This window comes from Cajanus cajan, chromosome 5, assembly GCF_000230855.2.
Source record: "Cajanus cajan strain Asha chromosome 5, NIPB_CcT2T_4, whole genome shotgun sequence".
Lineage (NCBI taxonomy): Eukaryota > Viridiplantae > Streptophyta > Magnoliopsida > Fabales > Fabaceae > Cajanus > Cajanus cajan.
Genome location: NC_138521.1, coordinates 7498592 through 7512330, shown reverse-complemented (window position 1 = coordinate 7512330; position 13739 = coordinate 7498592). Strand labels below are relative to the sequence as shown.

The 13739-nt window shown below is 33.1% G+C and overlaps 2 protein-coding genes across 2 annotated transcripts; both read right to left on the bottom strand.

Moving 5' to 3' along the window:
- Positions 1-1737: 1737 nt before the first annotated feature.
- On the bottom strand, positions 1738-4023 carry LOC109788504 (3-oxo-5-alpha-steroid 4-dehydrogenase (DUF1295)). The gene is made up of 3 exons (XM_020347243.3): positions 3701-4023; positions 3342-3605; positions 1738-2376 (listed from the first exon to the last, which is right to left on the bottom strand). Exons 1-3 carry the CDS (start codon positions 3935-3937, stop codon positions 1897-1899), a joined length of 981 nt encoding a protein of 326 aa, XP_020202832.1. The 5' UTR covers positions 3938-4023; the 3' UTR covers positions 1738-1896.
- A 3879-nt stretch (positions 4024-7902) lies between these two features.
- Positions 7903-12683, bottom strand: LOC109788505 (transcription factor-like protein). Its single transcript, XM_020347244.3, has 4 exons — positions 12377-12683; positions 11271-11800; positions 9024-9932; positions 7903-8480 (listed from the first exon to the last, which is right to left on the bottom strand). The coding sequence occupies exons 1-4, from the start codon at positions 12533-12535 to the stop codon at positions 8195-8197; spliced, it is 1884 nt and encodes a 627-aa protein (XP_020202833.1). The 5' UTR covers positions 12536-12683; the 3' UTR covers positions 7903-8194.
- Positions 12684-13739: the final 1056 nt, after the last annotated feature.

Below are 13739 nucleotides of genomic sequence, written 5' to 3'. Positions count from 1 at the left end.
CTAAAAAAAAAAATGGTCCGGCCCGGCTCACCACGGGTTGGTGGGTTATACGGGCCAGCCCACCAGCCCACCAAAAATTAAAAAAAATTTATCAAAATTCAAAATTTTAAATTAATTATAAATTAACATAATAGTCATAAAATTAGCATTATTAATAGTCATAAGTCATAACTCATCATACAAAATTAAATACAAATTATGATAAAAGTCCAAAATAAAAATTTTCAATATCCCATCATACAAAATTAACTACAAATCATACTTAAATTTTTATTGCAACAAAAAATTGGTGGGTTGGTGGGTTACTCGGCCCACCATTGGTTCAGCCCGGGTGGGTCGGGTCAAAGTGGACCAGGTTGAGATATACCCACCTACTATAAAACTTCAATTTTTTTTGCCCGGCCCGGCCATTTTCAAGGTGGGCCGGGTTGGTCCACGGGCCCAGCCTACTTTGACGGCTCTAATTTATATATATATATATAACTAGCGGTTATAAGTCACATTGGTTAACACAACACTCATTAACAACCTATCTTTCATTACTATTTGTAATTTCAAGATTTAATTTTCTGCCACGGGATATCTCATCTTACATTTCCGATAGGGCTCTAATGAAATAGGGGATTTCCCGTTCCTACTTACTTTGGGACATACCACAATGTTTAGGGACTAAAATGATGGATATTCAAGTATAAAAAGAATATTTCAAGTTAGTCCTTAAATATTAGTAAAAATATCAACTTAGGGACTAAAATGATGTATATTCAATACTTTAGGAACTAATTATATAATTTTATTATTTCATGGAGTACTTAAGAAAGAGAGTAATTGTTGAGAGACCAAATTGATGGTTTATGCTTTGATTTTTGGACTGGTAGGGGGTTGGTTAACCAGAAAATTGTTGGTCACTACTGGGCCAAGTGTAGTTGATGGTTATGAACCACTCTGGGTGTAGATCCAAACCAGAACATTCCTCAACAAGGATCCACTAAATCTATCTCAAACTTGTTTCCTAGAAGTTAGTGGCCGGAGACACCCCAGGTACAATTCTCCAAGAAATTCAATACAACTAATAAGGCTACAAAGAAACGTAAAAAAAAAAAAAAAAAAAAAAAAGTTCAATCAGAACTGAACATTGAAAAGAGGTTGAATATTCAACTCAATTCCCAAGCTAGGCCTTCATTGAATCACCTGACTATCAAAACAAAATTCTAGTTTCATCTCTTTACTACCCTCACAACAACATCCCCAAATTCACTATATTCATGAGTAAAAATGTAATTTTTGTCACCCTTGTCTGATTGAAAATATTTTAGTGTCCTTTACCACCATGAAATATGCAATTCTTGTGTCAGCACAAACATGAGAGGACTTTAGTCATGAACAGACTTGTGCAAACAGTTTTGCTATACGTGTTTCAGAATCCAAAACTAAAGCTTTTTGACTGGATATCAATATGCAACCTTGAGAGAAGATCCAAATTGATGGCCCATTTTACAATATGAGATCTTCATATGCAAATAGCAATATTTTTAAAAATGGACTCATCATTATAGCGGTGAAGGCACTATTTCACGGTTCATTGGTTTAACCATAATTGTAAAATGGCTCCAGGCTTTTGCATGAACAGAAAGAATCCTAGATAAAAGAAGCAGCGGATGCATCATGCATATCCACTTTTTAATACACTAGTTATCAGGTATCATTTTGAAGTTGAAAAGCCAGATTCAAGAAGTATAACTCGAAATGTAGAAGATGCATTAAGATTTTATACAACATTACAGCAAACTACATATATAGAACACATACAATTCATGATTTCATTTAATAATAAGAACAGTGCAAACTTGATAAGATACCAAGATGACAATTTTACAAAATCAACCAAGAATAGCATCAAGCATTCTTATTTTTAACTCCTGAAGCAGAGGATTTGAACCAAGGTACCCACACAGAAGTTGTCCTCTGATAAACCCTAAATGCTTCTTCTCTACTTTTTTGTTTCAACATTCGGTCCTCCACAAGCCTAGTCACATAGGCCAAACACATAGTATTAACCAAAGCTCCAATAAAGGTCCACCCAAGTCCCAGGCTCCATGCAAACACAACTAGCCCCCACCACCACAGCTGCTCACCAAAGTAATTCGGATGCCGGCAGTAATGCCACAGGCCACTGTCAAGGACAGGAATCACAGGTTTACCAAGTTCCTTCAGCTTGTTGTTTCTACTCACAAACTCATACAGCTGTGTATCAGCAAAGTATGCTATCACAATGCCACACAAACAGACAACAGTAGCCACTAAGTCCCATATGTTCCAAGGCTGATTGACAGTATGGACAGCATACAAGGGAAGAGACAATGCAATCAAAAACATCTGTAAAGACAAGAAACAAAGACCAGAAGAAAAGCACTAAATTAAGGGTAACAGCAACGATCAAACCAAACAGGTAATTCAACAAGCAGGTTCAGGGTGTTCTGTTATAGCATATACATCACTAAAACAATGAAACAATACTAGGAAAGACACGGAAATATTGTGGTTTGGCTGATGTAAATGCAACCTGCAACCACAGGTAGCAAGACTCAAGATTTCTATTATTTTTTAAGAGAACAATGATTACTCTTTGAACAAACTGTTCCATCTTCCCCTAATATGCAACCTAACAAACCACCCAAATAACAAGGCAACATCAAAACCGAATCAGGTCCGTACAGCATGCACCAAAATATCAAGTCTATTCTGATCAACTTATTAATATAAAATCCAAGGCAACTCAATAGGTTCATTTAAGAGTAGTTATATATGAACACCTCAATAGTACAGACACCTCATTGACACTCATTATTCTTCTCTATCTCTCTATTTGCTGCAACATATTGGGCCTGTACAGATAAACTCCTCCAGAAACACTACTAAAGAGAGAAAAATAGAAAAGAAAAGTAAAATAAGTTTCTCCATAAACTAAAATTAGCTTATGTATAAACTAATTTGTAAAACTTCTCTCTCATTATCTTTTCCAAAAAATCTCATTTTTAACTTATACATAAATTAGTTTTAGTCGATGAAAAAGCTTATTTCAATATTCCTTTCTATTTATTGAAGTTTAGCCGATGAAACAGGTCCGGTAGAAGGTTTACATTGTCTGCTTCAATAATTGGGGTGCAACTTATATATATGTTGAAATTCAATGCCCATTGGTTTTAAGATGAAATCTAAGAATCTACACTTCTCTTCCTTTCTTTTATTTATTTATGTGTATACTATTATGTGAGTGTCCTTGAATCTTTTTCAATCATCTCAAAACCAATGAATGAAAAGAGTGCAATGGGAAAAGCTACCTGTTGGGAGACATAGACAGCAAAGAATGAAATCCACCACCATTGCCTTCCATACTGCTGACTCATCTCAGAGAAGCGCCAATCCTCCCTGGCACCCCATTGCCACCTCTCTCTCCTGAAGTAGTTGTGAGTGAGCCTAACACTCCAAACCCAAGTCAACAAAATCACGATCCTGGACCTCCACCAATCACAGTGAGCCAAAGGGTGAGTCGCATAGTAGTGAACAAGCATCACAGGTATCACAGTCCAATAGGGGTCGATCATCTGCACCATCACCAACAGCAAAAGGTGTCAACTTTAGAGGAAATGGGAAAGTGGGTGCAGTGAAGGAAGAAGGAAAACGGGGGCTTTGTGCGTACCCAGTGGCTGGATTGGATTAGGCCTATGAGCCAGAAGAGGACATTGACGTTGAGGAAGAAGAGAGCGTTGGCTAAAAGAAGAGGGTGGTGATAGCACCATGACCATAAGGTTGACCAAAACGATGATGGGGAATTTGATGAGTCGTAGTTGTTGAGGAATGAGAGGTAGAAGAAGATGGAGGGAAGAGGAACCAAGAATGCTATCACAGCGTTCTTCAAATTGCGACCGTTGGCCATGTTGTAACTGTGTCTTGCCCTTTCAATCAAATTGATTTGATCCTGCACTTATATGGTTGTGTTCATGTTCTACCTTCCTCTTTTATACACGACAATTAGGATATTGAAGACACAATCTCACTCAAATTAAGATATGAAGTGAAGTATTACTTTTATTTTATTTTAAGTATTACTTTATCACATTAAATAGGAAAATGTTTGTTTTACTTAATTAAAAATTGTCTTTTATTTATTGAAATGTGTTAGATTCTTTTATTAAATATATCTTTAGTCATGAATTTTTGTCAATTTTTTTTAATTTTAGTTTTTCAAAAAAAAAATTTATGAGCAAATTTTTTTTTATATTAATAACTTAAATGTTAATAGGAGAAAAAATTTAAAAACTAAAATTAAAAATTGGCAAAAGTTGAAGAATTAAAATTAACAAAAAAAATTGTTTAGAGACTAAAAAAATAGACAAAAATTTAAAGATTAAAAGCGTATATATAATTTTATATATATATATATATTTTAGGACTAAAAATACAAATTTTAAATTTTAGTGACAAAAAGGTATATAAAGAACTAAAAACATAATTAAGTCCAATTTTATTTTATAGTATATATATACATAACTCTCTTTTTTTATTGAAAATACATACATAACTAAAAACAAATATATCATTACCTTATATTAAATCATCTTGTGAATATGTGAGTGAAATTATAACTTATTTATTAATAATTAATTTAATCTATCCAACTTGTGTAGATTTTTTTCCATACATAGATAAGTGCTGTTCCGTCTTACGTAAATTGAAAATTAACCAATGAAAAATATATATATCCCTTTATATCAAATTATCATACAAAAGCTTTTTTAGCATATGATAATTTATTTATTATTGATTGATTTCTCTTACTGAACATATATTAACTTTCTCCTCCTAAAGAATAAAAAGTACAACCTCCCAAATCATAAGTGCCATTGAAAACGAAGATTAGCACAACTTGCTTTCTGCTTGTGGTTCCCCACACAGCCATGTTCGCCAAGCGATCTATTATATGATCCTTAATTATTCCAAACAATGATTAGGTGATTCTAAAGTTATTCATGTCCATGCTCCATTTAATTTGATGAGTTATAAAGTGCTCATTCAATTTCAAAAGAACAATTTAGCTGTATCATCTTATCTAGTGTGGTTAAAGTACATGAAAATGGAGCATCTTACATAAGGTTGAAATCGTAGAGGCAACTAATAAGTAACTCTCACACACATGTCCAATGTCTTGAATAGTTGAATCATGATTCATCTCTTAATATGGATGAATTGTAGAATACACTTTAGTGAACAAAATGTAGAGTTCTAACGGTTGTTTTAGAAGATAAAATGTAGAGTTTTAATATTTTCATAACAAATTTTATACATGTATGTTTTATTAATTAATCTTAATTATTAAATTATTGATTAATGGTTATCACTACAGTGTAGTCAAATTTAATCTTTGATATAAAATTTCACTTTATCAAAAGTTAGTATTGATATTTAGAGTCTTGACTTTTTAGAGTAAATTATTCATTATAGACAATAATGTAATTTAATAGTTAGTGAAAAAAATCAATCATCAATATACATGCACATGCAAAACATAACATAAATATATTAAACTATTAATATTAATTTTCTTGTAAATAATTTATTCTTACTTTAAAAGTCAAATCCTAACATTTAATATTTCAACCTCAATAAGCAATATGAATTTTCTCTAAAGTACAAAATCATCATATATTTTTTTTCTAGTTGGAGTCTATGTAGCATTGCACTTTGTGTGGACTATATATATTCAATCAAATTATAAATGTTTACAATAATTTTTTAATATTTTCTCTACTATTTTGAAAATTATAATTTTAGTATGTTGTACTAAATCAATGGAGAGATTCATTCATTAAAAGAAATAAAAAAAATTCACTCAAAATTTATGATTCTCAATAAATTTTAACTAATAAAAAAAATGTTAAAAGAGAAAGTCGATATTCTACCAAATAATAACAAGTGAAAACAATGTTGAATTAGTCACCTAAGAGAAAGTCACAAAATATTAACACCAATGTATTATATATAAAGAACAAAGGTGGTGAAGAAAAGTTAAAGCAAGGAGTAAACTAGTTGTGGGAGTCTTCTAGAGAAGAAGGTTGAGCATCATCACAAAGTTGGGAAAGAAGAGTGAGGAGGGTACAAAAACAAATGGTGATGGACAGATGGTCACATGAAAAAGAGGTTACAACTTACAAGACAGACAGTAGGGGAATCCAAAACTCCATAAACTATGTGATATTGCAGAATAATGCTTAGCAGTATTGTAATGATGTTAGCTGCATATAGTTTGTGCCCTTAATGATATGTTGAAATCCACTCACATGATAACTTTATCATACTATAACTTAATTCCATACCCGGTCCCCCACTTCTCTCCACGCTCTTGTATTGTTTTTGAAGGCTAGTCTGCCCCTGATCCATTCAATCTACGCAGAAAGAAGGAAAAAAGAATGTCCCAGCGCCATGCATGCTTGAGCTGGAGGGACTGAGGGACCGATAAGAAAGTATGCTCGACCCACCATAGGACTAGGAAACTATTTCTTATTCCTCCCCAGCATGCCTAGGCCGGCGCATTCAATGGCTTTTCTGCATTTAGTTTGTGGAAAGTTTGCATTGAGAAATAATTATAGCCATTAAAGTCTAGAATATCGTACTGTGTAATGTAAGTTCTAATTTAATAAATAAGCAGCATTGTAAGATCTTATTCTCTCGGTAGTCTATTAGTACTATTATAAGGTTTTTTTTTATGTGGGGCGGATCAACAGACTGTCTTAACAACTGTTTTTTCATATATGTGAAACAAAAATCAAACCATTAACCACATGTTTGAAGGATAAAATTATCTACTAATTTTGATCACAGAGAATATTAGTAATACATTTTTTGACATGCTTCTTCTAACACATGGTTTATTATTAGTTAAACTTTATTAAAAATTACAAAATCACGATATATTTATTAAATAAAAAATGAGACTCGATTTTTTTTTTTTATCATTTCCTAACAAGTGTTAATCAACAATGGAGTGTATTCAAAATAATATGTTTAGGGGTGTTCTATCATTTCTTATACTACTTTTTGTAGCCATTGTATTCACAATTAAGCACAACCATGAACCATCGGCACACTACCACCCAAATTTTGTTCAAAGGGGAGGAGGGGACAGGAGGTGAGAGAAGAGGAAGGAAGGAGAGAGAATGACTTAAAAATTTTGTTTGTTTAGTTGAGAAAAGAGAAATTCTATATCCTCCGAAATCATGTGCCGAAACTTATTCCAAATCCTTAAAAAAATTAGTAAAATATTAAATTAAATAATTATTTTAAAATGAATTTATTAAAAAGTAAGAATATTTTAAAAGTTCGGACGCTGTTTCAGTTTGTTTGTCAAAGAATATTGCGATTCTCTTGAGAAAAAGGAAAGAAAGTACTTTTTCTTTGTTAACTTTACGGAAAGAAGAGAAATTTTAAAAACTAATTTACTTTTATATCCTTATACTTTTATTGTGTATACTCCTTGTAGCATGATTGTTTCCATGGCATTATCAAAAAGGAGTGGAAACGGAAACAATCCCCACACATAGGAATAACGAGCATAGGCTAAGAGCAACTTTAATGACAATTGCTTATTTTACATCATAATGTCATGGAAACATCCCATGAAGTTTTGCCAATGCCTCAACAATGGAAGTAGACAGGCATGCCACACCCAACAGTTACACAAGATAAAATGTATTTACCTTTGAACTAATTGGGGCGTGGTACACCACAACACTTTTTCCAAACTACTCTAGCCAAGATGAGATAACTAGTTAGCTTTCAAAATAATGTTTCAACTTTACACTATCATCCAACTATGTTGTTATAAAAGAATTTGCCCTCAAGTAGTTGTTATCATATTTAAACTCGTATGACAGCACATTATTAAACAACAATGTTGACCAAAGTTTTGAAGCACATCAAATGAAAAATCATAATGGAAGCAATATCCCTAAATTAGACAGCACAAAATTATGGCATTTTTATGCGTCTAGAGTTCCTAGATGGTTGACAATGATCAACATAATAGCAGAAGATATCAAGCTCCCTAGGCATCGCTCTGTACAAAACATCTCATCATTGAGTTCAACACTCCAGCCAAAAAAGGCCTTTAGAGCAGGAAGGGTAGTAGCATCCAGAATCATTGATTGTCCTGCCTGTGGTCATCATGTTGGTTACCATCATCAGGTCCACCATCCTCCCTATCCTCATAAGTAACCCATGGTAGCATTGACTCGAACAAGACAGCTAATGCATTTCTATTTGCAACACCACGAGGAGCATGGCCATTGCCAGGTAGATTAGCAAATTGGTTCTCATCCTGCACACCCTCCATCATCCTTGGAACACCCATAAATTGTTGCAGATTTTCTCGTGGAATTGATGAATGTGAATCAGAGAAATCAGATACCAACAAATGTCCATACCTAACAAACAAGAACGTGTAATGAATAGATGTTAAACAGTGCTGGTATATTATATATATCCCAAGCAAATGAACTGCTTCCAAAATTTCACAATGAATAAGATTCATCGTGCTACTTTCTTTTCATTAATTCTCTCTCTCTCTCTAAATTGCATGAGATGAGTAAGCATAAAAAAAAAATAAATAAATAAAATTATTCCGTGCAACTTCAACACTTCATGTCTTCATCAGACTATTATTCTTCAGTTATGTTGTTATCTTATCAGATCAGCATATTGCTGCAAGTCCATAATCATAATTTCAATTGTTCAACTGCCAAATGCTCATTCCAAGTTGAAATATTTTGTACCAAGTTTTGAAGGCAATAAATTTGGATGGTTTGTAAAGCAGCAAGCTCAATTATTTGATGCTTTTTCTGATTCAGACAAAGATTAGATTCACATCTACAGAAAATGTCCCTAAAGTGAACACACAAAGTCAAGCACTAAAATAACAAAATCAAGCACCAAAGTGAACACACAAATAAATAAATAAAATCACGTACTCATTTTTCTCAGATGAAAACGCTTCTTTTCTGACACAAGCCCAATCCTTAACTTCACTTTTATTATTTTCTAGTGTTTCAATCACTAGTTTTGCAGCACCACTTAGCAGTTTTTGTAGATCAGGAAGCCTCCATATAAGATAATTTCTTTCAACATATATATTAATCAAGTGATCTTGTGATGGAATTCCTGTTTGATCTGACCGGAAAAATGCATGCTTGAGAATATCTGTCCATGTGCGATCTTTCAATGGTACTTTTGCCACTAGCTTCTTTATGACTGAAGGATGAAGCATCAATGCTTGTTTCATAAGATCAGACGAAGAAGCCTTTTCAGCATTCATACTAGCATCTTTGCAGGCCTCACGCTCAAGGTAAAACCGACAAATGGCAAGGGAATAAGAGAAGTTTGGAAACAACCAAATGGAGTTATCACTTTTATATTCTTCAGAAAACTTTTCCAGCCATGCATACTCCTCAGCCCTTAAAGCAAAGTAGTCAATACAGAAAATAGCCCCCATGGGATCATCAGAATCTAGCGAAAGCAACAATTTGCAGACCTCCAAGGCAGATCTATGACAGCCACGCCTGTCCAAATTGTTCATGTGAGTGAAAAGAGCTGTGAATATAGGTTTGTTTGTATCATGTCTGAACTTCAACTGGCAATTTCCCTGCAGTGGATTGAACATGGGATGCCATGCACATTCAAGGGCATATAGACACCTGGCAATAGCATCTGCAGACATCTGTTGTTCACCCAATACTGCGAAATATTCGGCCATTGTTAGAAGGGAATCTATATGATAAGGACGGTGCTGTAATATGCTTGCTATGCCATTTATGTCATTAATTGCTTTGGCAGCTTCAAATGCTCTCTGAGTTTGGGAGTAGGAAGGCGAGTGTACATATCTACATTGTAAAAACGACCAATAAGGAAAAATGAACAGAACTTCAAAGGGTTACAAAAAGATGCAATTATTATATTATGATGATGGTTCACACATATCAATAATTTTTAACCATGAAGGCTATATGAAATAAGATACAAAGTACAAAAGGCATATTCAATTTTTAAATTCACAAATAAATCACTAAATGATAAACCAGGCAGGTTGAGGAGTATTGAGGGTTTCCACCAACCCATAGGTCATTCACAATGAAAATAAATAATAACAAAATCCCAAAGTAATGGACTCAATCATACATAACCTCCAATAAAAATGAAAGAAACATCAATAATTGAAAAGCAGAGAGAGAGACAGTAATGAAAATAACCAATAATTAGGCAAAAGTTGATAATTTAATTTTTCCTATGCCATATAAGTCGGATAATTTTTTTCCCTCTTCTCTCTAATTTTCATAACTCAACATTAGGTACTTTTATTCCATTCAAGGTCATTCCTAAATTGAATTTGTCCAGCTTCCAGAGTTCTCTGCAAGTTTTATTTCTATATTTCCTCCATCTCATATTATGTCACTTTGAGAGTTTTGATTTGTCTCAAAATTTGCCACTTGACAACATCAAGAAAGCATTAATTGTTATTTTCCAATAATACCCTTATTTATCAATATTAAATCATTCACAACTACACTCCAACTCATTTATTAAGGGTATTTTAGTCAAACAATCAACTTTATCATAGTAATTAGTGAAATTAATATTTTTTTTGAATGTGTTAACTTAAAATACAAAATATGAGACATAGGGAGTATATGTTATATATTTTATTTTATCTTTCCCACTAACAGACAGTGTCTTCTTTATGTGTTTATTTTTATGCTTACCCGTTTATGATTCATTGGTAGCACACATAACACAATAGAAGATAGGATACTGCAACTAAGGTCCATTTGGAAGAGCTTATTTGTAATTATCTTATGATATATAAACACTTCTATAAGTGTTGAGAGAACTTATGCAAATAGCTTACGATACGTACATAAACTATTTTCAGCTTATTTCAATAGGCTCTCTAGGACAGTTTATGAAAGCAGCTAACAGCTTATATAGAAACAATTTAACCCTATTTCCCCTTCCATTATGAAAACAACTTATACATAAATGCTAACAAAATAATAAGTATTTATTCAATAAGACCTTAATTGAGTTGTTTACCCAAATGGGCCCTAAATCCTCAGTCTTTGACATATACAGTCATACATGCATACAGAGATGGTGGTGTTAAGATAAAACAGAGCAGAAAATGTTATCAATCAACTGAACAAGAATGATCCTTAGCTCCTTACCTAAAGTAGTTATATCCATTTTTTATTTCCAAAAATTGCATAGACAAAGAATCCTCACAGCGGAGCCAATTGTCTGATGGAGTGACAAGAACACTCTTTCTAAGAGTATAGTGTCCACGCCCCCTCACCCCTCGCATCTGCCTAGAACTGCTCGCTTGACTGCTACTCTCAAATGATTTCACAACCTTGGATCCAAATATCCTTCTCAGCTCATTTTCAGCATTCAAATACTTAGGATCCACTTGCAATATAGAGGCTGTGTGCAGTTTAGCAGATTTATTTTTGTCTTTGGTAGAAATAGGCTGCTCGGACGCAGAGTTGACATTCAGAGATAAACCTTCCAGAATCAAGTCCAATTCTTTTTCACCTTCTGTTTTATTGGCAACGGCACTATCCTTGTTTTTCTTCTTCTTTTTTTTCTTTGATTTCAGACTGGACGTGGAAACCCCAGAAATAGGTTTCGACCAAGATGACTCCTCTTTATCATTGTTTCTAGCCAACGTTTCCTCCGTGGACATCAACTCATCTCCCTACAGCCAAAACAGCCAAGTTCAGATAAGTAACAACCAACAAGCATACTCCTTAATCCCTACCTTCTTTTGCACAAGCAAGAATCCAAACATCAATTTTAGGCGAAAAACCGAAGAAATTTTCTAGTACAAAATCAATATGACATTATAGCCCGATTGAATAAGCTTCTCCATAAGCCCTTATAAGAGGAGAAAATAAGAATGTAAAATGAATTGAGCTTCTCCCATAAGCTAAAATAACTTGCGTACTTAAATTTTATAAAAGCTCTCTCATCTAACTGGTGGAACATTTAATCAACTTAGGGCCTATACCATTCTCTAATACTAAAACGGGAGGCATTTAATCAACAAAAATCATATCCAACCAAAATTCAAATTCCATAGTTGTTTGTTTCTAACATATTTTCAAACACAGAGGCAAAGCTACAATTTTTAAACTGATTCAATCTCCTTGGTGCATGATGGCAACAGAAAAACAAGACCCACATGACAAATTCAAAAGGGTAAAGAGGGTGGTAATGCTTTATAAATTTAAAGTTTCAATCGAAACCAAAAAGGTGGAGTTTTCAAAAAAACCTGGTTCTCGGGCTCAGAATCGTGGTCGTTGAGGAGGTCAAAGAGGTTGATGGAGGAACGAGTGATTGACTCGGAATCGTTCTCTTCTTCTTCTTCGCTCACGTGTTGGGGAAGGTGGTGTTGCTCGTTCAGAACCTTCTTCATCAATCGCGCCGACATCCTTTTCGTCGTTCCAACTGAAGCACCAAAGGAATTCTGGGGTGCCCAGAAAGGGAAAATTGACGATGGTTCCCTCAAATTCAATCGCCCAAATGCAAAGAACAAATTCGAATGATGAAACAAAAAAAAACAGCTTGGTGTTACTCAGCTCATTTCTGTGTCTTGTGTTTTGTTGGGTGTCTCTCACATGGAAGTGGGCTCACAATGTCTAGGGCCCACTTTCTGTTTTTCTCCTTTATGGATCTTATGGGCTTCCCACCTATGCCAGCCCAAGTTTAGAGAGATCCACACAGAGATGAGAGGAGAAGAGACACTGTCAAGGGTTTTTATATTATCCAATCATAAATTATTATAAATACTGTTTTTTTTCATTTTAATGACAATTATTTTATAAATTATATCTAATTTTATTTCTAATTAGATGATAGAGTAACGTGAGTTGAAGATACTTTATTTTTTAAAATTATCACTCATTTATTGTGTAGTATTTATATTGATAAATTATGTATAATTTATGAAAAATGTCAACCATTTTCCCTAAGATACTGGTCTAGTAATTAAAATTGGATTCTTTATTCATTAATAAGTGTAAAAGTGTATTCCTCAATGATTTCCAATAACAACCCAACATAATCTTTAATAAAACTTCCTAATTGAGGTTCAGTAAAAAAAAGAACTTCCTAGTTGAGGCAGTGATTAGTAATTTAGTAAGACCCTAAATTTATAAATTTATAAGATAAGTTTTACAAATTTAAATTATGTATACTAATAAAAATATTAAGTTATGTATAAACTTTTAAGTCGATCCGGGAGACTTTTCTTGTTTTAGAGTAGGACTTCTCCCTACTCTAAAGTTTATAAGAGCTCTATCTAAATTTTAAATATATAAAATAAATTCAAATTTAATATCTATTTTCTATCAATTATAATTTATCGATAGAGTTTAAAAACTTTATTATTGATAATAGACAAATTTTTATTATATTTTCTTCTTCTTCTTTTAAGATGGGTGGTTCTCTCATAATTTATAATTAAGTTATTCTTAAGTTCAAAATAATAATAATATTTTATTTCTTTTATTTTTTAAAAAAAAAACTGACAAATTTTAGTCCTTATAATTTTTATTAAACATGGTCAAGGTTTTGTACTTTTCCTACCATAAATTTGCTATTCTTAAAAAAAGAAAATCAACTTTAGTCTTTTT

Bases quoted from the DNA above. Each gene is read 5' to 3' on its own strand.
- LOC109788505 (XM_020347244.3), bottom strand. From the start codon at position 12,535: ATGTCGGCGCGATTGATGAAGAAGGTTCTGAACGAGCAACACCACCTT. The intron at 9,933-11,270 runs GTAAGGAGCTAA...TTTACAATGTAG, and splicing joins AATGGATATAACTACTTTAG to ATATGTACACTCGCCTTCCT. The intron at 8,481-9,023 runs GTACGTGATTTT...CTTGTTTGTTAG, and splicing joins TTTTCATCTGAGAAAAATGA to GTATGGACATTTGTTGGTAT.
- LOC109788504 (XM_020347243.3), bottom strand. From the start codon at position 3,937: ATGGCCAACGGTCGCAATTTGAAGAACGCTGTGATAGCATTCTTGGTT. The intron at 3,606-3,700 runs GTACGCACAAAG...GTGATGGTGCAG, and splicing joins TAATCCAATCCAGCCACTGG to ATGATCGACCCCTATTGGAC. The intron at 2,377-3,341 runs GTAGCTTTTCCC...TTGTCTTTACAG, and splicing joins CTGTCTATGTCTCCCAACAG to ATGTTTTTGATTGCATTGTC.